The sequence below is a fragment of the Jaculus jaculus genome, chromosome 3 (genome assembly GCF_020740685.1).
Source record: "Jaculus jaculus isolate mJacJac1 chromosome 3, mJacJac1.mat.Y.cur, whole genome shotgun sequence".
In the NCBI taxonomy this organism is placed as follows: domain Eukaryota; kingdom Metazoa; phylum Chordata; class Mammalia; order Rodentia; family Dipodidae; genus Jaculus; species Jaculus jaculus.
Window position 1 is genome coordinate 147,844,567 of NC_059104.1, and position 25,078 is coordinate 147,869,644.

At 50.7% G+C, this 25,078-nt stretch overlaps 1 protein-coding gene across 3 annotated transcripts; it reads right to left on the reverse strand.

Moving 5' to 3' along the window:
- Positions 1-2,375: 2,375 nt before the first annotated feature.
- On the reverse strand, positions 2,376-14,880 carry Mfge8 (milk fat globule EGF and factor V/VIII domain containing). Of its 3 annotated transcripts, none has more exons than XM_045145392.1 (10): positions 14,773-14,878; positions 12,037-12,159; positions 11,608-11,739; positions 9,286-9,393; positions 8,876-9,057; positions 8,307-8,462; positions 7,521-7,665; positions 3,665-3,849; positions 2,983-3,132; positions 2,376-2,875 (listed from the first exon to the last, which is right to left on the reverse strand). In XM_045145392.1, the coding sequence occupies exons 1-10, from the start codon at positions 14,846-14,848 to the stop codon at positions 2,738-2,740; spliced, it is 1,395 nt and encodes a 464-aa protein (XP_045001327.1). In that variant the 5' UTR covers positions 14,849-14,878; the 3' UTR covers positions 2,376-2,737. The 3 variants fall into 3 exon arrangements, with proteins under 3 accessions (XP_045001327.1, XP_045001328.1, XP_004658238.1); XM_045145393.1 differs by lacking the exon at positions 14,773-14,878 and adding an exon at positions 13,694-13,712; XM_004658181.2 differs by lacking the exon at positions 9,286-9,393 and having other exon boundaries at positions 14,773-14,880.
- Positions 14,881-25,078: the final 10,198 nt, after the last annotated feature.

The window sequence follows — 25,078 nt, forward strand, 5'->3', positions numbered from 1 at the left end:
GCCCATTCTCTCCCTCTCTCCCTCTATGTCTTTCTCTCTGTGTCTGTCGCTCTCAAATAAATAAATAATTTTTTTAAAAAAAGAAAGAAATGATGGCAGCCGGCCATGGTGGCGCACGCCTTTATTCCCAGCACTCACAGCACTCAGGAGGCAGAGATAGGAGGATTGCCCTTGAGTTCGAGCCACCCTGAGGCTACATAGTGAATTCCAGGTCAGCCTGGGCTACAGCAAGACCCTACCTCAAAAAACCAAAAACTAAAAAACCAGCTCAGTAACTAAACTCTGCCTCACAAGCATGAGAAGCTGAGGTCCAACCCTAGAAACCATGTTTAAAAAAAAAAAAAAAAAAAAAAGAGCCGGGCATGGGGATGCACGCCTTTAATCCCAGCACTCCGGAGGCAGAGGTAGTAGGATTGCCATTGAATCCAAAGCCACCCTGAGATGACAATAGTGAATTCCAGGTCAGCCTGGGCTAGAGTGAGACCCTACTTCGGGAGGGGGGGTGAGGGGGTAATGAAAAAGAAAAATGCTGGAGCGATGGCTTAGTGGTTAAGGCATTTGCCCACAAAGTCAAAAGGATCCAGGTTCAATTTCCCAGGTCCCACCTAAGCCAGATGCACAAGGTTGTGCATCTGGAGTTCATCTGCAGTGGCTGAAGGCCTTGGTGCACCCATTCTCTCTATCTGCCCCTTTCTCTCCCTCTCTCTCACATAAATTAAATTAAAAAGACAGAAAGATCCCTGGGGCTCACTGGCCAGCCAGTCTAGCCTTCTTGGTGAGTTCCAGGCCAGTGAGAGACCCTATTGAAAGAAGGAAGGAAGGAAGGAGGGAGGGAAGGAAGGAAGCAAGGAGGGAGGGAAGGAGGGAAAGAGGAAAGGAGGGAAGGGGGAATGGGGAAGGGAGGGAGGGAAGGGGGAAAGGAGGGAAAGGAAGGAAGGAAGGAAGGAGGGAAGGAAGGAAGACAGAAAAAACAGCTAGGCATGGTGGTGTACTCCTTTAATCCCAACACTGAGGAGGCAGAGGTAGGAGGATCGCTGTGAGTTCAAGGCCAGCCTGAGAGTACATGGTGAATTTCAGGTCAGTTTGGGCTAGAGACCCTACCTGGAAAAAAAAAATTGTCCAGAGGTGAGCAGAGGCTACACATCCCTCCTTCTTGGGGTGCCCACCACTGGTCCTTTTGTTCTGGCCCTGTCTGCAAGAAGCCCTGGCAACAATGGGCACCTGTGAGGAAGAAGCCACTAACAGTTTCCCTGATCGAGTTCCAGCCCCGCCCCGGCCCCCTTCAGCAGCCACAGGGCTGGCTTCCTGCTGCCCACACAGCCTGTGCTCAGGAGCCTATCATAATGGCTCAGGAAGCTTGCTTGAAACATTCATTTTGAAGACTGGCTTGGCTTTTTTTCTTCAGCCCTTTCCCAGCCAGCTAGCCCCTCCTGTCTGCCTCCCCTCCCGGATGGCCAAGACACAGTCCAGCACAGCCCCCACTGGCCACTTCTCAGGGCCCCTGCCTCTCAGCCCTGAAGCGCCACATATCGGTGGCCTCCTCCCAGGAAGTGGTCAACTCCCACTTGGCAGCGCCCCACCCGCTCCTGCCCTCCCGAGCTGGCCCCTACCAGGGCTTCTGCGGTTCTGAACGCCAGGTTGCTGGATTTCTGAGTTTCTCCAGCCCAGTGCTCCCTTTGACAAAGTGGAAATTGCCGGAGGGGAGACCAGCAGCAGGGCCTGGCCCATCTTCCTGGTGTGGGAAGGGATCCCAGCCGAGGCATTACCAGGGGGCCCCTCGGTGCCAGGCCCTCCCTGGCCTCGGCGGGAGAGCGCTGCAGGCCCCGCGGCTAGACATACGGAGGTGGAGAAAGCAGGGAAGAGGTGAGTCAGGCTTGGAGGAGAGGGAAGCCTGTCTCCTGCTCTTAAGCCGCTTGTCATCTGGCAGGTGACACAAGAATGCTGGGCTCTGGGGGACAGGGACACAGGGGTGGAGAGCGGCAACAGGCAGTCTCATTTAGACAGAGCAATGACAAAGTACAGAGACGTTCCAGTGGAAAGCACAATGTATTGTAGAAGTTGCCTGTGGAGTCTGACAGACAGACAGCCGGCACAGAGACCCCGCGGCCACCCAGCCAGCCCACCTGGCTCTCCGCAGACCCATGGGTCCCATTGTCTTCCTGGGCTCCAAGGCGAAGAGGGGCGAGAGAGCAGTCTTGCAGGAAATAAAGGACAGTGACTGGTGACCCGAGAGGGGCAGCAAGCAGGCGTGGTGCCTCTTCCTCAAGAGGCCCGGAATGGAACATGTTGGGGAATGTGTGGTAGACAAGTAGGCAGGGAGGCCAGAGGTCCCTCAAAAGTCAAGCACCCTCCACCCCCCACCCCCTTCTCCCCCCCCCCCCGCCGCCAGGCAGGGAGACAGGGACCTGGGTGGTTGGGGGAGGCAGTGTGTGTGGTGGAAGCCAGGGCTTACCCCTTCCCTGTTCATCCCAGATCTACCCAACTCTGCAGTGCCTGAGAAAAATAGGTTGGCAGGACTGACGCCAGGGGCCTAAGGGGCTGCAGGGGGAGGGGGACGTAGATGGAGACTGCTTGGTGCCATCAATGCTGGCGCCTCCGCACCCCCACCCCGCACTCTCTTAACCCCGGTCCAATCAGGAGGCAGCTGGCCACAGGGGGCAGCAGGGCCTGGGAAGCAGGGGCGAGGGGGGCCCCTCGGCCTCCAGCCTTTGGGTCACTTAGGTTTGCAGGTGGAGCGCTAACAGCCCAGCAGCTCCAGGCGCAGCGTGATGCGGTTGTGCCAGGTAACGGGCAGGACACGCACGTAGCGAGCCACGAAGGGCGTCTCGAACACGTTCTTCTTGTGCGAGTAGTTGTCCGAGTTCCCAATGAACACCTGGAGGCGAGCAGGGTGTCAGGAGTGCCCCGCCGTCAGCCACCTCTCCTCCCCTCCCCTCGGAACCCCAGAGGGTCCCTGGGAGTGGCAGCCAGATATGTGCCCACCTTGCTGCTCCCCTGTTCCTCATACTCTGTCCACTTCACACCATCGTTGCTGTAGGCCACCTTGTAGGAGGCCACATACTGGATATGGCCAAAGTCACGAGCTCCCTGGGTGATGATGCCCGTCACCTGCTTCTCGGAACCCAGGTCAACCTGTGGGAGAAATCCACGTGGTCCTTGATTGGTAGACAGACAAGACATTTGGAGATGGCTTGTTTTGGGAACGCTACCTCACTTGGCTTAACCCCAGGTTTCCTCACCTATAAAACGGGCATAAATCCAGGCGTGGTGACACTTGGGAGGCTTAAGCAGGAATTCAAGGCCAGCCGGGGCTGCATAGTAACTAAGATAACTATCTCAAAATACCAAGGGCTTTGAGCACAGCTCAGCTTAGCAATGGCCAGTTCTGTTCCAGAGGAGAGGTCCTGTGGGGTGTCCCAGATGGGGGCCTCCACCATCCTGCCCTACTGCCCACCAGCTAAGTTTTGTCAACCCCGTGACAGTGGGGGTAGCTCTACCTCTACACAGGCACACCCCTGTGAGGTGAAGATAAAGGTTGGGGAATGTGGGTGGGACTTTAAAAAAAAAAAAATTTTCAGAAAGGCCCTTGAGGAGTAAAAACAGGTTGGGGCAGGTCATAGGCCCCATCACAGCCCAGCCACAGGCCTGGAGTGGCCCAGCCCACCTGCAGCCACTCGGAATCCGTGTTGCTCTGGGCGGTCCAGGCGTTGAACTTGCCCTGCATGTCCAGCCGTGCTAAGTGAGGGTACCAGGCAAAGGCGGGCAGGCCCCAGGTCTTATAGGTGCTAGATGCTGTGATCCTGCGGTCGGGAATCCTGTTGTCCTTCAGGCCCAAAGGTTCAGAGCAGCCTGTGGGCAAACGGGACTGTCACCAGACCTGGAACCCATCCTTCCCAGGGGTGCAGGTACAAGGGGATGAAGGAGAAAGTGTACTGGTTCCTGACCAGCCCCTTTTGTTTGGGGATTTATTTTTTTGGAGGGGGGAGAATAAGGGTTTCTTGTAGCCTAGGCTGGCCTTAAACTCAACAGCTAAGGATGAATTTGAACTCCTCATCCTCCCGTGCCCACCGCCCTACTGCTGGGATTACAGGCGTGTTACCACACCGCATTATGCAGAGCTAGGGACTGAACCCAGGGCTTCATGCATGCTGGGCAGGCACTCTGCCAGCTGAGCTATATCCCCAGCCCTGGCTTTGCTTTTTGAGACAGGACATTGCTGTGTTGCCCAGACTAGCCTTTGAACTCCTGGGTTCAACAGATCTAACCTCAGCTTCCCAAACAACTGGGCTGTAAGTGGGTGCGCCATGCCCAGCTTGGCATCCTCTTGGACTAAAGAAAGCGGCTCTATGGGCTCTCCAGTACTAACTGCACTGCCTGTCCCTGTTTTCTCTTTACCACAGCCAGCTGACCTCAAGCTCCTACCCCCACCCCCAACTTGTCCCTCACAGATCACCCCCAAACCTCCTGGCTACCAGTCCTCCACTTTAGCCCCTGGAGAGCTGGAGTTTCGTCACCTCCCATCTCCTTCGAGACTTGATTTGAGCAATACTTCCTCCAAGAAATCCGCCCTGATCATGTTCCCCGCCAAAGCCACAGTCCTGCCTCCTGCCTTCCCTTGCTCTCCAGCACAGCTCGGAGCGTGTTAAGCACCTTACATACTGGGCACTTGCTGCCATCATGGACTCACCTCCAATACCCTGAGGAGATATCAGGTATCATTCTGAAGGCAAGAAGACAGAGGCTGAGAGACAGAGTTCACCGTGCCTGCATCTCACACCCGACCATCATGCCAACTGTGACATCATCTTCCATGCCTCTGCCACCCCACTCCAGGACCTGCAGAGACCTGCCTTGGGGCTCATCAGCAGTGAGAGGACACTTCCGCACCCCAGCGGCAACTGACTGCAGAAGCCCAGGGATTCCCAGGGTTTGGGGCTATTCCTGTGGTCTTCCTGGCAACACTCCCTTACCATCTCTTCAAGTGCACTGGCTCACTCTAATGTTCCTGGGGTGCTGTAGTGCATGCCCAGAGGGGTTTATTTTTAAGATTTTATTTTCAGTTATTTATTATTAGAGACAGAGGGAGAGAAAGAGGGAGAAAATGGGCACACCAGGGCCTCAAACTACTGCAAATGAACTCCAGATGCATGTGCCACCATGTGCATCTGGCTTATGTGGGACCTGGAGAATCGAACCTGGGTCCTTAGGCTTTGTAGTAGGCATACACCTTAAGCACTAAGCCCTCTCTCCAGCTCCGATAAGTCTTTGCTTCCTCATTCAGCCTCCCTACACTGTTTTCAGGAAAAGGTGAGCTATTTGTGCTCACATATGCACCTGTGCATGGCCAAACAGCCAAGTCTGGGCAGGAGATAAATGCGAGTAACTCACACCTGGCAGGGTCCCCAGCCTATAGATGTGTCACGTGAGGAGATGAGGGAAGGGGAGGAGGGGGGCAGGGGGCTAGCGAGCCACACTTCCACCAGGGAAGCATTTTCTCTTGTTGTTCCCCATGCCTGCATCCTTGCCACTTGTCTCCCAAGCATGCTGAGACATCCCCTTGTGAGGGCCAAGCACCAGGCAGCCACTACCCCGCTCCGACCGAGGCTCCTGGGCGGATCGCTGAATTGACCCTTGGGTTTAAGACAGGGGCGTCCTGAGGAAGGCTAGCTGGGGTAGCTCTGCAGACAATAGCCGTTCTTGCTCTCTGCTCACGGGGGAAGACACAGTGTGGTTGTGGGTGAAGAGACTGCAGGCAGAAGGAATGGGCAGAAATCCCTTCTCCCTCTCTGGGTCTCAGGCCCGACCTCCTTGATAGCTCGTCTCACAAACCAGTGGGCATCTTGTTAAGATAAAGACTCTGGCCAGGTGTGGTGCGCACACCTGTAATCCCAGTACTCAAGAGGCTGAGGCAAGAGGATTGCAAGGTCCAGACCAGACTGGGCTACATAGGGAGACCCTACCTCTAAAACAAACCGAACACTCTAGGGGTACGGCTCAGTGGGGGTGTTTTCCCAGCAGGCAAGAGGCCCTGGGTTCTGCTCCTATACATCGAGGGTGGAGGAGGGACATTCTAAGAGCTTCCCAGGGCTGGCTCTCCAGCTGAACGACCCTCCTCTCCAGCTTTTCCTTGTGGCTGCTAAGGGCCTCCCTGTCTTTTATTAGCTCCTTATCTCAGGTTGACTCCCTCACAAGAATGTGAGTTCCACGAGGTCAAAGGTCTCCCTTGTATAATTCCTCAGAGCCAGGTATTCAGGGGGAGTTTAGTAAATGTCTTAATTAAACAGTTCATCAACTCACCAAGGATATGCCACATCCTGCTGCCAAGATTAATCCAGGTGTGGGGCACCAGTCTCCCCAGTGGATTCCTGGGACACCTGGACCCCACCCCACCCGCAGTGTGCATTCCCACATGCCCAGGCACAGCAACCCTCTTGAACTGCCTACAGAGAGTCAGACAAAGGAGCCCTGCCCCTTGGGGAGGCTGACCCTCACTCTCACTGAGCCTCAAGCAGCCCAGACACCACCACCCAGCAACATTGAGAACCGAAGGCCTAAGCCAACAGGGGCTGAGGGACCCCAGGGAGAGCCAGCCACACCTGCTTCTGTGCCTGGCCTTCATTTCCTTTTAACAGAAGACCAAGGTTCTTCCCACAACTTAAGTGACATGGCACAAAAGGCAATGGCGCTGAGAGGAAGCATGTTGCCTAGCATTCTCAAAGCTGGGTTCCATCCCAGCACCGAGAGAAGAGAGAAAGAAAAAAAAAAAAAAAAACACTCTAAATAAACAAAAGACAAAACCCAGAGAAGTATTGGACTGAGCCATGGGGTACTGCAGAGGGGGGAGGGGAGGCATGGACGCACAGTTCCCCTAGCGGCCAGCAGGTGGCACTGTGGCTACAAAGAGACCCAGAAGAGAGAGAACCTGGGGCTCAGCAGGGCTAAATTGTGCGCCGAAGCAGGCACTTGAACTTCTTCAAAGGGCAGTTTCCCTGCTTCAGCTGCGATCTGTCCCTTTCTGGTCGCCCTGCCTCCCCATCTGGGAAAGACTCTCTTGAAAAGGCAGAATTCTAGGGTCCCGGAGGCGTCCATGGGAGTGTTGAATACACACCACAGGAAGCTTGTGGGGAAAGCTCTGGATGGTGGGGTGAGAGACCTGGGGTCCACACCATGCTGTGCCCCTCCCAGCTGGGTACCCTTGATGAATAATACATCAGGCTCTTCCTTCCCTTGTTCATGCACTCCTCAAAGATTTACCAAGAACCCATGTGTTCAAGGCCTGGGAATGAGTGTGTGCATGCAGAAACATGCTCTGAGTCACATCTGCTCAGCAGGACTAATGCTGCCTGTTCTGGAACCAACCAGAGTAAAAAAAAAAAAAGTGCTCTGGAAAGTGAAGGGACCAGCCGGAAGACCCAGGGTGACGGCTTGGCAGACAGCACGCACCTGGGCAGGCGGGACTGGGCCCCCTCACCAACTCACTCACCAAGTGGGGACAGGGAAAGCCACACGCCACCACTTACCGTGGATCTCACAGCCAAGGAGCTCAAAGCGGAGTGTGCACTCCCGGTGACATGACACAGGGTACAGTCTCACGTACTGGGCCTCCAAGGGGATGCTGAACATGTTAAACTTCAGGCTGTTGTTGTCCACATTCCCCTCGAACTCCTGGGAGCGAAGAAGCAAGACTGGAGGGGCAGTGGGTATGACAGCGGCCCCTTCTGGACCTCTTCCTCTTCAGACCTGTCCCCGGGCTGAGAGAGAGTGAGCTCCCAAGAGCTCAGGCTGTAGCCTAGCCTTGTCCACTCCACAGCCTTCCCATCAAAGCCTCCTTTCCCTGTCTCCATGGACTCCCCCCTCCCCCATGTCAATCTCGGCGTTACCTACAGAATGCCTCTGCACATTAGGAAAAGGGATTCCATTCAAGAAACTATGACGACAACATTCTGACTGACAGAAACATACAAGTATCCGCACTGTAAGCGGTGCCCACTTAGTAATGACATCCTTGAGCAGTGTACAATCTACACAACTACAGACCGCAGCCCAGAAACCCACCTCCCCCACAACCAGCCCCCAGGTCATTATGCCACTTTGAGTTGTCTATTCTCATGTCAAGTGGGGCTCTTTCTTGGAACCACAGAGCACGGACACAGGCTGGGGGGGTCTCACCATTTCCACAAACCAAGATGCACTTGAAGACCCACCTCATGACAATCACCCAGGGTGTTTTTGCCCCTTTACTCACCGCTAGACCCCTAGGGGATGCTGACCTTAGTAGCCCTTCTTTAAGCCCCAGTGAGGCCCACCTTGTCTCCAGACCCACGCTCATCCTGGATGAAGCGGAACTTGCGTCCGTCCAGGCTGTGGGCCACCTTGAAGGTCTTCAGATACTCTGCCCTCCCGGCACGGCTGGCGCCCTGCGTCACCACGCCTGACACCCGCATCTTCCGCAGGAGGTTCACCTGGACCCCGGGAAAGGAAAGTAGCACCCTCATCACCACGTGCACGCGCGTGCACACACACACACACACACACACACACACACCCCGCATTCCTTCCCTGGGAGCTTTCTCTTTCAAGTCTTTGAAGCCAGTGCTCCAGAATGCTAACAAGGAGAGGCAAGGCCCTCAGAGGCCAGTAGGCGCCCAACAGTCTACAGGTGTGCGGGGGTGTGTGAGGGGGCGTGTAGAGAATGCTCTCCCCATACCCTACCCACTTGCTCTAGGCTCCAAGGTTGCCCTCCACCCACAGATACTCGAGCCATGGTCATCTGTTCCCTTGCTATGCGGACTGGGTTCTGAGCCCCCAATGTGGGCACATTCACCAATCCCTCTCTCTCTCTCTCCCCACCCTGTTCTGGACAGGGTCTCCGTACCTGGATCCAGGGATTGCTGTCATGGTTGCTGGCCTTCCAGGCATTGACGATGCCTGTGCGGTGCAGGCGGGCCAGCTCTGGGCCCCAGCGCTGCACACCCAGGAAGCCAATGTACACGGATGAGGCGGAGATCTGAGAGTCAGCAATGGCGCCTCCCTCCATGCCTAGCTTCGTAGAGCACTCTGGGGGGGGAGGGGGGAAGGGCAGTCAGCGAGTCACCCTGCAAGTTCCAGAGCCCAGCTGGGACCACAGAACAAGGGGGGGGGGGCGGTGGAAAAACCAGTATGGCTTCCGGCAAGGACCCAGAGAGAAGCTCAGCCCGTCGCTCAGAGTAAAGACTATGCAAGGGCACGAGGAAGGCAAGACGCACCAGGAGGTGCCAGAGGGAACAGGACGGCAGCGTCACTCACGAGAGGTTTGGGCCTGCTTGTTGGAAAGAGCAGACATGGGGACCAGGGTGGGGATGGCTGTGAAGGACAGGTGGTCTCCCCTCGTGTTGTGCTGGATCTTCTTGCCCGCTGGTGGGAGAGAAGAGCAAGGTGACCTCTTCCTCAGCAGCCCAGTCCTGGACCCCCCAGGCAGGTGGCTTTGGGAGCGGTGACAGCTTGGACAGTAGCAAACAGCACAAGGCCTCTACACAAAGCAGCAGCTCTGCTTAGAGGGCTGGTTGGGTCATTACTGTTCTGTCGTACTAGAGATTGAACTTGACCAAGCTGAGCAAGGGGCTCCTTCCTCGTCCTTCCTTAAATTTTGAGACAGGGTCTCACTCAGTTGCCCAAGCAAGCTCCAACTTGTGATCCTCCTGTCTCAGCCTCTTGAGTAGCTCAAATTACAGACGTGTGCCGCCACACCTGGTTCTACGTAGGTAGAACTTTCAAGAATCTCCCTGGCAGTTTTCTGAATGGAGCATGAACACCATTCTGCTTTCCCATGTCTCCTCTGTATCTTCCACCAGTGAGTCCGCACCCACCCAGTCATCTGCGATCCTCATTCCAGCCTGTCAGCCCCATCTCCTTCCCCCAAGACCCCAGAAATACAGCAAAGAGGGCCCAGGAGAATTATCAAGCTGCAGGCGGTTTCCTATACCCCTCGGGCACCTGCAGTAAGTTCCCAGGCCTCTGCTGCCAAGGGGGGGAACCTAGAGACAGACTTAAGGCTCCTCCTGCAGCCAAGGCTCACACTGAGTGGGCACTACCAATCTATTATTACTATTATTATTATTATCATCATCATCATTATTATTTAGAGCATGGGCACACCAGGGCCTCCAGCAACTGCAAACGAACTCCAGATGCATGTGCCACCTTGTGCGTCTGGCTTTACCTAGGTACTGGGGAATCGAACCTGGGTCCTCTGGCTTTGCCAGCAAGTGCTATAACTGCTAAGCCATCTCTCTCCAGCCCTAGTATTTTTTTAAATGTGTTATTTTTCTAAGTTTCACTCATGTGTATTATGTGTGCATGCCAGGGTCTCTTGCCACTGCAAACAAGTGCCAGGCCCATGCACCACTTTCATGTCTAGCTTTATATGAGTGCTGGAGAATCAAACCTGAGCCAGCAGGCACCTTTAACCACTGAGCCATCTCCCCAACCCAGTACCACTAATCTAGCAGAGAGGGTAAGGTGCCAAGTGGAGCCAAGTGCCCAAAGTCTGGACCTGCCATGGCTGAGCAGAGATCTGAGCCAAATCTTTCTGTGGATAGCTCTCATTCCTACCATATTCACACTCCAAGGGACCCAACTATGCGGATATGGGCTGGCACCAAGAAAAAAAAAAAAAAACAGCATTAACAAACAAGGAGGGCCCTCTGCTCCAGGGGTTGCCATCCAGCCTAGAGCAGACCCCAGGGCCCAGCAGCTCAGAGAAGGCAGGTGAGTCACTCCCGCACAGGCACACCATGGTTAGCTCAGCTCCCACTTGGTAATTAGCGGGCTCACCTGGCTCCACCAACGCTTAGCAGCCCCCATCCTCCATCCTTCCACCCAGGATCCCAAACTCATCTGGCCTCGGTCCAGAACCCAAGGCTTAAGGACCTCTTACCGCCTCCTCTGAAGTCAAAGGCATTCTGGGAACTTTGCCTGCTCCCTGCCAATCCCAGGGCCCAGCCCCCGCCCAGCTGACCGAGCCCCCCTCCTTCTGCAGGTTAACAAATTCAGTCCACCCCAGGATACTCAGTGCCTGACCAGCTAGATGGCGGACCCCACTCCACCCATCCTCAGGTAGAGCACTTCCCCAACTATGCACCCCACAAAGCGTGAGGTAAAGTCCTGATGTACATGAAGCGTGAGTTATGGGGGACAGCAGGGAGAACTGCTCAGGACTCCCCCTCCTCTCCAACTTCCATGAACAGACCATAAGTCAACCATACACCGAGCCTGATTTACTGAGCTCCTGAGCCCCAAAATTAAGAGTAAGCCTGTTTGCCTCTACTGGTATGAAAATCCAAGAGTTAACCCAAACTAACAGTGCATCTGGCTCTCAGATTCAGGAAATAGCATTCCCATAACCTCCAGGGTCATTCTCACCCCCCTTGGGCCTGGCCGCTAGTCTCAGGAGAAAAAGCTAGGCCAGGAATTCAGATGCCCAGAGGAGGGAGAGATGACAGGAACCTCTCCCCCAGGGCCTCACTGAAGCTCTACCCTTCCTCAGTCTCCCCAGGGGCAGCCCTGCCGCTGTGAATGAAGCCAGCGCAGGGCCTGTGCCCAGCAACAGGTCCTTGGTTTGGTACTTACTAGTCTCACAGTGAACGCCGAAGAAGCCCTGAGGGCACTGGCAGAAGTACTGAGTGAAGACATCCCCTCGGTGTGTGCCCTCAATCACCTGGCATTCGGCACCATTCCAGCAGGGGTTCGGGAAACAGGGACCTGGAGGGAAGGAGGCAGGTCAGATGGGCAGGTAATTGGGACAAGGATGGGAACAGGCCCAGCAAACAGCAGATGACCCAGACCCAAAGGATCCTCCACCCAAAGCAGCCCTCCATGACCTCCTTGTCCCCTCCTCCTATCTTCGTGAACCAATAAAGGTCCTGGAGAAGTTAATCAGGCCTGATACTGGAAGCACTAGTTTTCCAAGTGACGGGGAGGTTCCAGGGGGATGAGGGCTGCCCACTGGGGAAGAGCTAGAGGCTGGGGGGGGAGGGGCAACACAGTGGGAGCAGTTACCTTTCTCCGTCTCGTTGCAAACTAGACCCGTGAAGCCTTCGGGACAGAGGCAGTGGAAGTCACTTTCCTGGCCCACCAAGCAGGTCCCTCCATTCAGGCACAAGCTGGAGTCACAAAAGTCACCTGCAACAGCAGTCCCGCTGTCATCAGCTGGTAAATATTCTAGGGGCTAACTACTATGCACACGCTGGGTCCCCAAGACAGAAACTGGGTGTGATCCAAGCTTCAAGAAACCAGTAGGGCTGGCCTATAGTCCCATGTTAGAACACTTGCATAGGATGTGCAAAACTCTGAGGTTTATCCCCAGCACCATCACACCCCCCCCCCAACACACACACACACAGAGTGTGATTTCTGCCAAGCAGATGGAAATTTCACAGATGAGGGACACTTGAGCTGGTCTAAGACGGAACGGGGAAGGTCCCAGAGTGAGGAATGAGAAAAGAATGTGCTAGAGAAAAACAGACACTCTGAGTGTATGGTATGTTGGAAAACACTTAAGATATGACTGGAAGGATAGGTTAGGTCAGGTTTGAACCTTCCTTCAGCCTCCCCAGTATTATCCAGTAGGAACAGGTGAGCCCCTCCTCCACCACCCCCCACCCCACACACAGCAAAGCTCCCAGGAGTAAGGTGCCAGTGTAGAAACCAACTCTAAGTTGGGGAAAGACAGCTGAAAGAGCCACATGCTGGTGGGCTCCCCTATGCGGTTTGGGGAGCGGGGTGCAGACTAAGTAAGCCCTCGGGGTTAAAGGGGACAGAGCAAGGCAGAGCAAAAGGGACAAGAGCTGGCGGAGTGGGGGCAGGGCTGGAGAGAGCACCTAAGCTTCTGGATGGGCCCTGGGTGACAGAGGTGCATTGTCAGGCCCTCCCCACACCCACATCTAGACATGGGGCCTCAGAAAGCCCGCCTGATGATGCAGTCGCTCAGAAGGCCACCTCACTCCCAACAGTCCAGGATCCTTTGGCTCAGGTGCCAAACAAAAATGGCATCCCCCGGGTCTGCTGCACATAGGTTCCTCTGACAGACGTTGGCATTCTAGAGCCCACATCAAACCCCACGTTTGGTGTAAGACAGGAGGGGTCTCTTTCCCTCCCCACAGTCACCCATTCCAGGCAGAAGGGTCCTCTTGAAGACCCAAATCCCCAGAGAGCTCAGACTCCTCAGCCAAGAGGCAGACACCACCATTAATGAACTATCCACACAATACCTCAGCAGCGGCCTCGGGAGCTTCAGGCTGCTCCCGCAGAGCTATTAGTCACTGGCTTTAAATAGCAGGTTAATCCCCTCCTCTGACCTGGCTGGGCACAGACAAGAGTCTCATACGGCAGCGAAGCCTCTGGAATTGCCAAGGCCTGGGCTCCCCGGGCACTTCTTCCTGCCCTCCCAACCGCGGCCTCTGCCTCTCCGAATGAACCAAGCGTTTAACGGGGAAAAGGGAAACAGTGGACTATGGTCACCAGGCCTTAAACTGGGCGGAGGTGGGTCATCGCCAGGGAAAAAAAAAAAAAAAAACAGCGGGAGTCAGATCGCCTTTACAAAATCACCTTTGGGATCTCAGGGTCCTGCTCTGAGATGTATCCCAAGGGAATATTTAGTCAGGAAGCAGGTTTCAGGGGTAGCAGAGAGGAGCACAAAGGGACCCCGTGGATTCACCCATCTTTCCAGGTGGCTAGGAGGACCAGGAGGTCTTCTTGCGGCGCAGTTTGGGGCGCACAACGCTTTCGGTTCCATCCCTGAGCTCAGGTCTATCTCGGGACCGCTGAGCGGGACCCAGCTGGAGTGACCTCCCTTGCCTCAGCCAATCCCATTTTTTTATGAGAAGCCACTCCCACGGACACCTCTTTCGCAGGGGCCCCACGCAAGGAGAGTGAGTTCCCTAAGGGCGGCGTGCCCGCAGGCCCAGCTGTGCACGGGAGCGGGGGAGGACGACCGCGGAAGGAAGATAGAGCGGCGGGCCAAGGCCAGCGGAGGCAGGGAGACTCCCCAGCACGCGGCAGCCCCCCTTTTCCAAGTTTCTCCCGGGCCCCACCTAGAGCCCAGTCCCTCTCATAGACTCCCCATGCTTTCCGTCCCTCAGCTGACCAGACACCAACAAACGGGGTGCAAAAATTCAAGGAACTGGCAGGGCGTGGTGGCTCACGCCTTTAATCCCAGCAACCCAGGAGGCAGAGGTAGGAGGATCGCCATGAGTTCGAGGCCACCCTGAGACTCCATAATGAATTCCAGGTCAGTATGGGCTACAGTGTGAGACCTTACCTCGGGGGAAAAAAAAAAAAATTCAAGGAAGTACCCAACCAGCCGGGGTTAGAGGGAGAAGAGGAGAAAAGTGGGCTGGAGACGATGTATACAAACAAGAGTCCTAGAACCTTCCAGGGGCAGGCAGTTTAGGGGCCTCACTTTAGAGAAAAAAAAAGAACGAAGCCCGACGCAGCGGGTTCCTTTGTTATGTGTAAGTCACATCTCCGGGGGTGGCAGGGTGGTCACCCGGGGTCCCGCGTCCCGGCCCCCAGCGCAAGCCCCTGCGCAGACCGCGGCGCGACGGGGCGCGCGTCTCCCGCCAAGGCGGGCGCAGCCCGGGCAGAGCGCGGCCGCGCCGCCCGCCGGGGTCCCGCGCTTTGCCCAAGTTTGTCAACAGCGCTGATGGAGGGAGGGAGGGACGGGGGAGGCGCGGAGAACTTCCGAGGCTCGCGCAGTGGAGGGGCGAGGCCGGGAGGGCGGCGCGAGGGACTCACCCGAGGCGGCGAAGAGGCCGGAGGCGCAGAGCAGCAGCGCGCCGCACAGCGCGGCCAGCGCGCGGGGGAGCTGCATGCCGGGGCCGGGCTCGGGGACGCGGGCGCAGCAGCACGCGCTCCAATCCGCACCGCTCGCCGCGCTCGGCTGCCGGGACGCGCGGGCTACTCGCTCGTCCCTCTCGCCGACCCGAATAAATCCAGCCGGTTTCAGCTCCGCCCCCAAGCCCACGGGCTCCGCCCATGCCGGCCCCACGAGGAGTCGAGGGGGCGGAGTCCGTGAAGGACCGGGGAGGGAAGAGCTAGGGAATGCAGAGGTCCCTGGCACGCCTGGCATCCCGCGTCTAGTTCCCCGGGGCAGGGTGCCGCTTCCTCAGTGCCTTAAGACAGGGAAATTGCTCAAAGGTAGCTCAGTGGTGGAGTGTTGACCTATCATACTGAAGACCCTGGATTCTATCCCCAGAACCACAAAAATAAATCCATAAAATAAGCCGGGCATGGTAGCGCACGTCTTTAAATCCTAGCACTAAAGGAGACAAGAGGTAGGAGGATCTCCTGAGCTTGAGGACACCCTGAGACTACGCAGTGACTTCCAAGTCAGCCTGGGCTAGAGCAAAGCCCTACCTTAAAAAAGCAAAACATGGGCTGGAGAGATGGCTTAGCGGTTAAGCGCTTGCCTGTGAAGCCTAAGGACCCACGTTAGCCAGATGCACAAGGGGGCGCCTGCGTCTGGAGTTTGTTTGCAGTGGCTGGAGGCCCTGGCGCGCCCATTCTTTCTCTATATATATCTGCTTCTTTCTCTCTCTGCCTGCCACTTTCAAGTAAATAAATTTTTAAAAAGCAAATATATATATATATTCTCCATGAGTTTGAAGCCAGCCTGGCCTGCATAGTGAGTTCCAGGCCAGCCAGGGCCGCAGAGTGAGGACCTGTCTCTAATAATAATAATACATATTTAAAAGGTGATTAAACTCAAAATGTTAGTTTATTCATAATCAGATAACACCAAATTCAGACTACAATGAGTACTGTTTCACTTATCAGATTGACAAGTAACAAGTTGTGAACATTTAGGGGAGGCTGTGGGGTAACAGGCTGGGGCATGTGTCCTTGGAGACAGTATAAATTAGCTCAGCTTTTGTATTTAGTGACGACAACGGCTGACTGCGTTAGAGCCGGCGATTCTGCTCACAGTCATTCATTCCGTAGAAACTCAAGTGTGTAAGGTGACATGTATAGTAAGAAATAGTGAAAAAAAAAATCAACAAACTTCTTTGATAATGGTTCAGAAAAGAAAATATCTAAGGATTTCAGCCAGATGTGGTAGCTCAAGCCTGGAATGCCAGCACTGGGGACGCTGAGGCAGGAAACTTAGGACTGGGCTGAGCTACAGAGTGAATTCCAAAGGATGTACGTTCATAGGTAGAGTATGTGACTTCAGAGTGGATTTCAGGCCAGCCTGCGCTACGGAAGAGACTCTGTCTGGAAAGAAAGAATAAACGGGGCATGGTTTTTCACAGCTGCAGTCCCAGCATTTGGCAGGTGGAGAAGGAAGCATCAGAAGGTCAGTCATCCTCGACTGGACAAGGAGTCGGAGGCCAGCCTGGATTTAAAAAGACATTTCCTCAAGACAACAATTACAAAACAATAATATGAAATTTTAGAATTTGTGGAATATAAACCCATGCCAACCACTCACTCACCTTGTCTCTGAAAACAGCCGCATTCACAAGGACATAGCACTATGTGGTTGGTGAGGGCAAAGGAATCAGAGTGCGAGGGAAGATGGACTTGTGACTAGTGACTTATAACTGGTTCTTGTTTTGAAAATCATGCACAAGGATTGCCTGTTTATAAGTAAATGACTAGCAAAATGGAAAACAGAGCAGCCACACAGCTCCCGAACTAACTGCACAGAGACCTGGATTGGAACAAATCACTGGTTGGAGAACCTTCTTAAACTGCCCTGAAGTGTGGCACAATGGTGCATGCCTGTGACCTCAGCACTCAAGAACTGGTTGGCAAATGGAAGGAGGAGGATCAGGAGATTAAGGTTATCCTCAGATACCTGAGAGGGATCAGCAGTTCACAGCCATACTCAGCTACCTAGCAAATTCGAGGCCAGCATCAAAAGCAAAACCAAAGAGTACTGAAAACCTAATCAAAAGGCTATGGCAGGGGAGGTCATGAGCCTTAGGGGTATAAAGCCTGCTCTTGTCTGGATAAATGCATAAATTACTCTCATCAAATTGCCCTGAAAGCTCTACACTTAATGTCCATATTCATATATTAATGCTAATCTCACTTCTGGTTAGAGAAGCTTCTCTTTTCAGATGGTGATGACCACTGGGATGACCCAAAAGACAACATAGTGCTGAGAAGAAGGGACAGAGGAGTGTCCAGCACTGAAACATCTCACATCCTCCAAGGCTCAGGGTCCATTGTGGAAGAGGTTGCAGAAAGAATGTAAGAGCCAAAGGAAGGGTACCACTCCTTACATACAACTGTCCAGACAGAATTTGGCCTCAATATCCAAGACCTCACAGTGCCTAGCAATAACCACACAAGACCCTCATAATAGAAAAAAAAGATGATGACATCAAATTAAAAGAGAGACTAATGGAGAGAGGGAGGGGACATGACAGAAAGTGGAGGAGGGGAGGGAAATACCATGGTTTGTTGTCTGTAAGTATAGAAGTTATCAGTGTGTGTGTGTGTGTGTGTGTGTGTGTGTGTGTGTGTGTGTATTTAAAAACAAGTCAAAGAGACTGCTCCAAAGGGACCCACATGTGATCAACTCACCAGACACAGGAAAAGCCTTGGTTAATTATTCACCAGTGCTCCATGACAAAGCATTCTGCACACTAGGAGTAAAAGGGACATTGTTTCAACCTGATCCAAAATACCAGTGGGGGAAAAAAAGTGCAGCTGATACCATCAGTGATTGGAAGAATGAGTGCTTCCTCTAAGATGAGGAACATGACAACAAGTTCTGCTTTGTCACTTCTAATCAAGTTGTGCAGGACTTTGAAAACTACAACCAGATTGGAAAGAAGGAAGTAAAATTATCTCTACCTCCACTCACAGATCATATCATCTTGCATCTAGCAGTTGTCCTAAAGAAAGCGCACATGGCCTGAGATGGAGGTGCACACCTGTAATCCCAGCACTCAGAAGGAAGATGTGGGAAGATCACTGTGAGTTCCAGGACACCTGAGACCACATAGTGAATTCCAGGCCAGTCTGGGCTAGAGTGAGATCCTACCTTGAAAAACTGGAAACAAAAAAGGGGGAAGACTTCCAGTTAAGATGGCTGCGTAGGAACCACACCAAAGCAGCCTAGGGGAGAAAAAAAAAAAAACAACCAGCAAAATATACTCTTCTACTAAAAATTGAAGGTGTATAAGAAATTATCAACAAAAGCATAGACATAGGAGTGATCCAGAGAGTCTAAAGACCACAGAAGCAGGCAGAAGCAGCTCCAGCAGTCTGCATGGCAATGGTCACCAGGCTCGGTGTGAGCTGCAGGAAAAGCCAGGTGAGGGGATTCTCCATTCACACCAGCTTCCTCACAAACTCGAGAAATGTGAAGACCCGGGAGTAGATGACAGGGCCCAGCAGAGCAGCTCGTGAGGAAGAGGATGGCAAGGACCAGCTGGAGAACTTCAGCCACCATCCATAGTCACCCCTTCCCCCACTGCCAGCAAGTACCAGAGACCTGGGAAGGGAACTCACCTACACAGCACCCAGAACGGGTAATCAGAGCAGCGAACCAGTGACACAGCCAGCCTCCCTGAGCCCACAGTGCAGCAAAGAAGGACCCAAGCAGGGCACAGCATAACGGAGACCAAAATCATCCCACAAGGTAACTGGGATAACACCAGGTCAGTACCCACCAAAAAAGCCTGGTATATAAGCTTGCATCAGAAGTGCTAATTGCACCTTCCATAATAGGGTAAATTATGTGCTAAATCTGATAGATGGTCAGATTTGCCATTCTTAAATAAGATACATTTGGGGTGTGTCATTTGTTGCTTCCTGATTTATAGTGCCTTTGTCTCTTCTTCTGTCATTCATTGGGGCAGAATCTCATTCAGTCACAAGCTGGCTTTGGAAACCTCTACAGACCAAAATCTCAGCCTCCCAGTTGACAGGATTAGGGTGTGGGGCAACACACATCCTTAGGGACTTTGACTCTGTAAGAGGATCTGTTTGTCATAATACCTACTCTTGCATAAATGCTCTGTGCTGGTTTTCATTGAATATGTATATTGTTTAGTAAAATTTTAGAATTTGCCTGTATTTAGTTCCACTCAGCCTACTTGAGTACTCTCATAGCAGGCAAACTCAATAACTAGGGTGACTTTTGTGGTTACTCTGACAGTCTTAAGAGCCACACCTAGCACTTTAAGCTCCTACCCTGAAGATATATAACATCAGATTGATTGATACATCTAATAGTTCTACAGATTATTAGAAAACCCAAGCATTGAATTAACCCAAAATGCAAAAATCTCTACATTATAATACAAGTAACACAAAAAATCAAGACAGTATAAATCTGCCAAAAATTATAAATCCATGAGAAGTGACCTCCAGTGAGAATGATTTAGACGAAATGCCCTCGAAAGATATCAAAAGAATGGTTATAAATATGCTCAAAGAAATGAGAGAGGAAATCAAAGGAATCAAAGAAGACACAGTAGACCAATTTAATGGAATAAGATAGTCAATACAAGACATAAGGAAATAGAAATAATAAGAGAAACGAGTAAGAAATACTAGCAATGAAAAATACAGTCATTTAAGCTGGGCGTGGTGGCGCATGCCTTTAATCCCAGCACTTGGGAGACAGAGGTAGGAGGATCGCTGTGAGTTCGAGGCCACCCTGAGACTCCATAGTGAATTCCAGGTCAGTCTGGGCCAGAGTGAGACCCTACCTCAAAAAACCAAATATATATATATATATATATATATATATATATATATATATATATATGTATATATATATATATATATATATATATGTATATACAGTCATTCAAATAAAGACTCTAGAAAAATCTCACTAGTAGAATGGATGAAGGAGAGAACAGAATATCTAAACTATAAGACCAGGTGGCAGATCTAATACAGACCAACAAAGAGAAAGACAAACTAATACAAAGGTATGCATGGGAATTTCAAGATATTTGGGACACTATGAAAAGATCAAACATAAGAATTCAGGGTATAGTAGAAGGAGAAGAATTTCACTCCAAAGGCATAGTAGGCATTTTCAACAAAATCATAAAAGAAAATTTCCCCCAAATTGGGAAAGAGGTACCAATGCAAATACAGGAGTCCTTTGAACACAAAGAGACAAAACCTGGAAAGAACCTCTCCTCGCCATATTATAGTTAAACTACCAAACATACAAACCAAAGAAAATATATTGAAAGCAGTTAGACAGAAAAATCAAGTACCCTACAAAGACAAGCCCATCAAGATAACAGCAGATTACTCAACACAAATGTTAAAAGCCAGAAGGGCTTGGAATGATGTATTTCAAGTTCTGAAAGATAACTGGTAACCAAGGATACTTTATCCTGCAAAGCTATCCATTCAAATAAACAGAAAAATAAAGACATTCAACAACAAAAGCAGGCTAAAGGAATATTTGAAGACAAAACCAGCACTACACAAAATACTTGAAAAGATCCTCCATATAGAAGAGAAAGAAAAGCACACATATAAGGAACCTGGAAAAAAAACAAACAATACTCAAACACTAGTTAATACAAGAGAGCAAAGGTGAAATCAGAAGAACTACAGAACAAGAAAAAAGGCAAAAACAAATACACACCTTTCAATGATAACTCGTAATATCATGGCCTCAATGCCCCAACCAAAAGACACAGATTTGCAGATTGAGTTACAAAGTAGGATCTTGAGCTGGGCATGGTGGCACACACCTTTAATCCCAGAACTTGGGAGGCAGAGGTACAAGGATCACTGAAAGTTCAAGGCCACAATTCCACGTCAGCCTGGACTAGAGTGAAACCTTACCCCCCCCCCCAAAAAAAAAAAAAGTAGCATCTTTCAATTTGTTGCCTTTATGAAACATACCTTTCTACAAAGGATGGACACTATCTTAGGGTGAAAGTTTGGAAAATGGTGTTGCAAGCAAATGGGCCTAGAAAACAAGCAGGTATCACTATCTTAATATCTGACAGGGAGAACATCAGACCAACATTGGTTAGGAAAAATAAGGAAGGTCACTTTATATTGCTTAAAGGAACACTCCAACAGGAGGACATTATAATCCTAAACATTTATGCACCTAACATGGAGGCTCCCAATTTCATTCAACACATGCTATTAGAGCTAAAGTCACAGATAACACCAAACACAGTTGTAGTGAGTGACTTCAACACCCCACTCTCATCAGTTGACAGGTCATCCAGGGAAAGCATAAACAGAGAGGCATCTGGACTAAATGAGGTCATAGAAGGAATGGACCTGCCAGATGTCTACAGGACATTTCTTCCAAATGCGACAGAATATACATTTTTTTTTCAGCAGCATATGGAAATTCTCTAAAATAGACCATATATTAGAACACAAAGCAAATCTTAACAATTACAGGAAAATTGAAATAATTCCTTGCACTCTATCTGATCACAATAGGATCAAAGTACAAACCAATAGCAAGAAAAGTTATAGAGCATACACAAAATCATGGAAACTAAACAATATACTACTAAATGATGAATGGGTCAATGAAGAAATCAAGAAGGAAATCAAAAAATTCACAGAATCAAATGATAATGAGAACACAATATACCAAAACCTTTGGGATACAATGGAGGTAATCCTAAGAGGGAAATTTATAGCTTTAAGAAAATAGAAAGTCGGGCGTGGTGGCTCATGCCTTTAATCCCAGCACTCGGGAGGCAGAGGTAGGAGGATCACCATGAGTTCAAGGCCATCCTGAGACTCCATAGTGAATTCCAGGTCAGCCTGGGCTAGAGTGAGACCCTACCTCAAAAAAACAAAAAAAAAAAAAAAAAAGAAAGAAAGAAATAAACTAGAGCCAGGCATGGTGGTGCATGTCTTTAATCCCAGGACTCAATAGGCAGAGGCAGGAGGACCACTGTGAGTTTGAGACCACCCTGAGACTACATACTGAATTCCAGGTTAACTGGAACTAGAGACCCTACCTCAGGGAAAAAAAGAAATTAGAAAGGTCAAAACTTTGAAAATAGGGCTGGAGGGATGGTTTAGTGGTTAAGGCACTTGCTGCAAAGCCAAAAGACCTGGTCCAATTCCCCAGGACCTACGTAAGCCAGATGCACAAGGGAGTCCACATGTCTGGAGTTCGTTTGCAGTGGCTACAGCCCTGGAGCACCTATTTTCTCTCCCTCTTTCTCTCTCTCCCCCTCTCTCTGTTTCTCCCTCTTCCTTTCTGTCAAATAAATAAATAAAAATAAAATATTAAAAAATAAATAAAGAGGACTTCCAGTTAAGATGGCGGCGTAGGTACCATGCCAAAGCAGCCTAGAGGGAAAAAGACCAAAAAAACTCAGCAAAATACACGTTTTTACTAAAAAGTGAGGTGTATAGGAAATTGAGGCGGCAGCGGAGAAGTAGAAGAGTTATAGAGCATCCAGAGCCCGCACAGGCGGGAAAAGCGGCTCCAGCGGCTCAGGCAGCTCGGCCAAACGCCGCAGCCGCGGCGCAGCAGAAAACCGCCAGACCAGCTCGAGCCGCAGGAAAAGCCAGGTGCGGGATTTTCCCCTCACACCGCGCTCTCCGCAACTCGGGAAACGTGAGGGGAGAGCGGCAGCGAGCAGGGGAGGAGAAGACCGTGAGTTAGAACACGTGGAGCAGCGAGACAACCAGAGCAGCCGCGGCTCCCTCCCCTCCCTCACCGCCTGAGCCCAGCTCCAGTGAACACAGCAGCGGCCCGGGACCCGGCCACGCCAACTTGGGCTGACAGCGGGACCCAAGCAGGAGCAGAGTTCGGCAGCAACTTCAGCGGCTCCAGCACCGGTACCAGCGGCCCCAGCAGCAGCGGACCCAGGAGCGGCAGCGGCGGCAGATCCCGCAGCAGCGGCTTCGGGGGGAGCAGCGGCGGTGGTCACGGCAACGGCAGCTTCAGCAGCGGTGGTGGCTCCGGTGGTGGCAGCTATAGGAGCAGCAGAGGCAGCAGCAGTGGCTCGGTTTGCCCCGTAGGAAAAGCAAGTGCCCAGCTCCAGAAATCAGAACAGCAGCCCGACGACCCAGGCAGCAACTTGACTGAGACCAAAATCACCCAAGGTAACTGGGATCGCACCAGGGAAGGGTCTCACTTGGTCACAAGCTGACTTGGATCCCTCAACAGACCAGAAATCTAAACCTCTTTGTTGATAGAAGATCTGGTCATTATAATAACTACTCTTGCATACATACTCGGGGCTGTTTTTGATTGAATGTGTACAGTGTTTAGTTAAATTTTAGAATCTACCTGTATTTTATTCCACTCAGCCTGCTTGAACACTCCTATAGCAGGGAATATCAACCCCTAAGAACATCTTTGTAGATACTCTGAGAGTCTTAAGAGCCACACCTAATACCTTAAGGTCCTACCCTGAAAATATATTACATCAAATCAATTGATACAGCTAAGAATACACAGCTAGCTAGAAAATCCAAGCATAAACTTAATCCAAGATGCAAAAATATATACATTATAACACAAGAAACACTAAAAAGCAAGATGATATAAATCCACCTAAAAGTATTAATGCAGCAGAAATGTCCTCCAGAGAGAAAGAGTTAGAGGAAATGCCTGAGAAAGAGTTCAAAAGAATAATTATAAATATGTTCAAAGAGGTCAAAGAACACATGAAAACAATCAAGGAAGAAATCAAAGAGGAAATCAAAGGAATCAAAGAAGAGGCAGGACACCAATTTAATGAAATAAAGAAGGCAATACAAGACATAAATAGGGAAATAGAAATAATAAAGAAAAACCAGTCAGAATTACTAGCAATGAAGAACACAGTTAATGAAATAAAAAACTCTGTAGAAAATCTCACCAGTAGGATGGATGAGGGAGAGGACAGAATATCTAAGCTAGAAGACCAGGTGGCAGACCTAATGCAGTCCAACAAAGAGAAAGACAAACTTATAGAAAAGTATGAGTGGGAATTTCAAGATATTCGGGACACTATGAAAAGATCCAATATAAGAATTCAGGGCATAGTAGAAGGAGAAGAACTCCACTCCAGAGGCATAGTAGGCATCTTCAACAAAATCATAGAGGAAAATTTCCCCCAAATTGGGAAAGAGGTGCCAATACAGATACAGGAAGCCTTTAGAACCCCAGCCAGACAAAACCCAGAAAGAACCTCCCCTCGCCATATTATAATCAAACTTCCAAACACACAAACCAAAGAAAAATTATTGAAAGCAGTTAGAGAGAAAAATCAAGTTACCTACAAAAGCAAGCCCATCAGGATTACAGCAGATTATTCAACACAAACTTTTAAAGCCAGAAGGGCTTGGAGTGATATATTCCAAGTTCTGAAAGATAACAACTGTCAACCAAGGTTACTTTATCCTGCAAAGTTATCCATTCAAATAGATGGAGAAATAAAGACATTCCATGACAAAAGCAGGTTAAAGGAGTATTTGAAGACAAAACCAGCTCTACAGAAAATACTTGATAGAATCCTCCATGCTGAACAAAAGGAAAAGCACACATATAAGGAACCTAGAAAAAACAAGCTATACTCAAATACCAGTTAATAGAAGAGAGCACAGGTAGAACCAGTAACACACACACACACACACAAAAATGGCAAACATAAATACACACCTTTCAATAATATCTCTTAATATCAACGGTCTCAATGCCCCAACGAAAAGACATAGATTTGCAGACTGGGTTAAAAAGCAGGATCCTACAATTTGTTGTCTCCAAGAAACTCACCTTTCTACAAAGGATAGACACTATCTTAGGGTGAAAGGTTGGAAGACGGTGTTTCAAGCAAATGGGCCTAGAAAACAAGCAGGGGTTGCTATCCTAATATCAGACAGGGTAGACTTTAGTCTGACGTTAGTCAAGAAAGATAAGGAAGGTCACTTTATATTGATTAAGGGCACACTCCAACAGGAGGACATTACAATCCTAAACATATATCCACCTAACATGGGGGCTCCCAAATTCATCAAACAAACACTATTAGAACTAAGGTCACAGATAACACCAAACACAGTGGTGGTGGGTGACTTTAACACCCCACTCTCATCAATTGACAGGTCATCCAGGGAAAGAATAAAC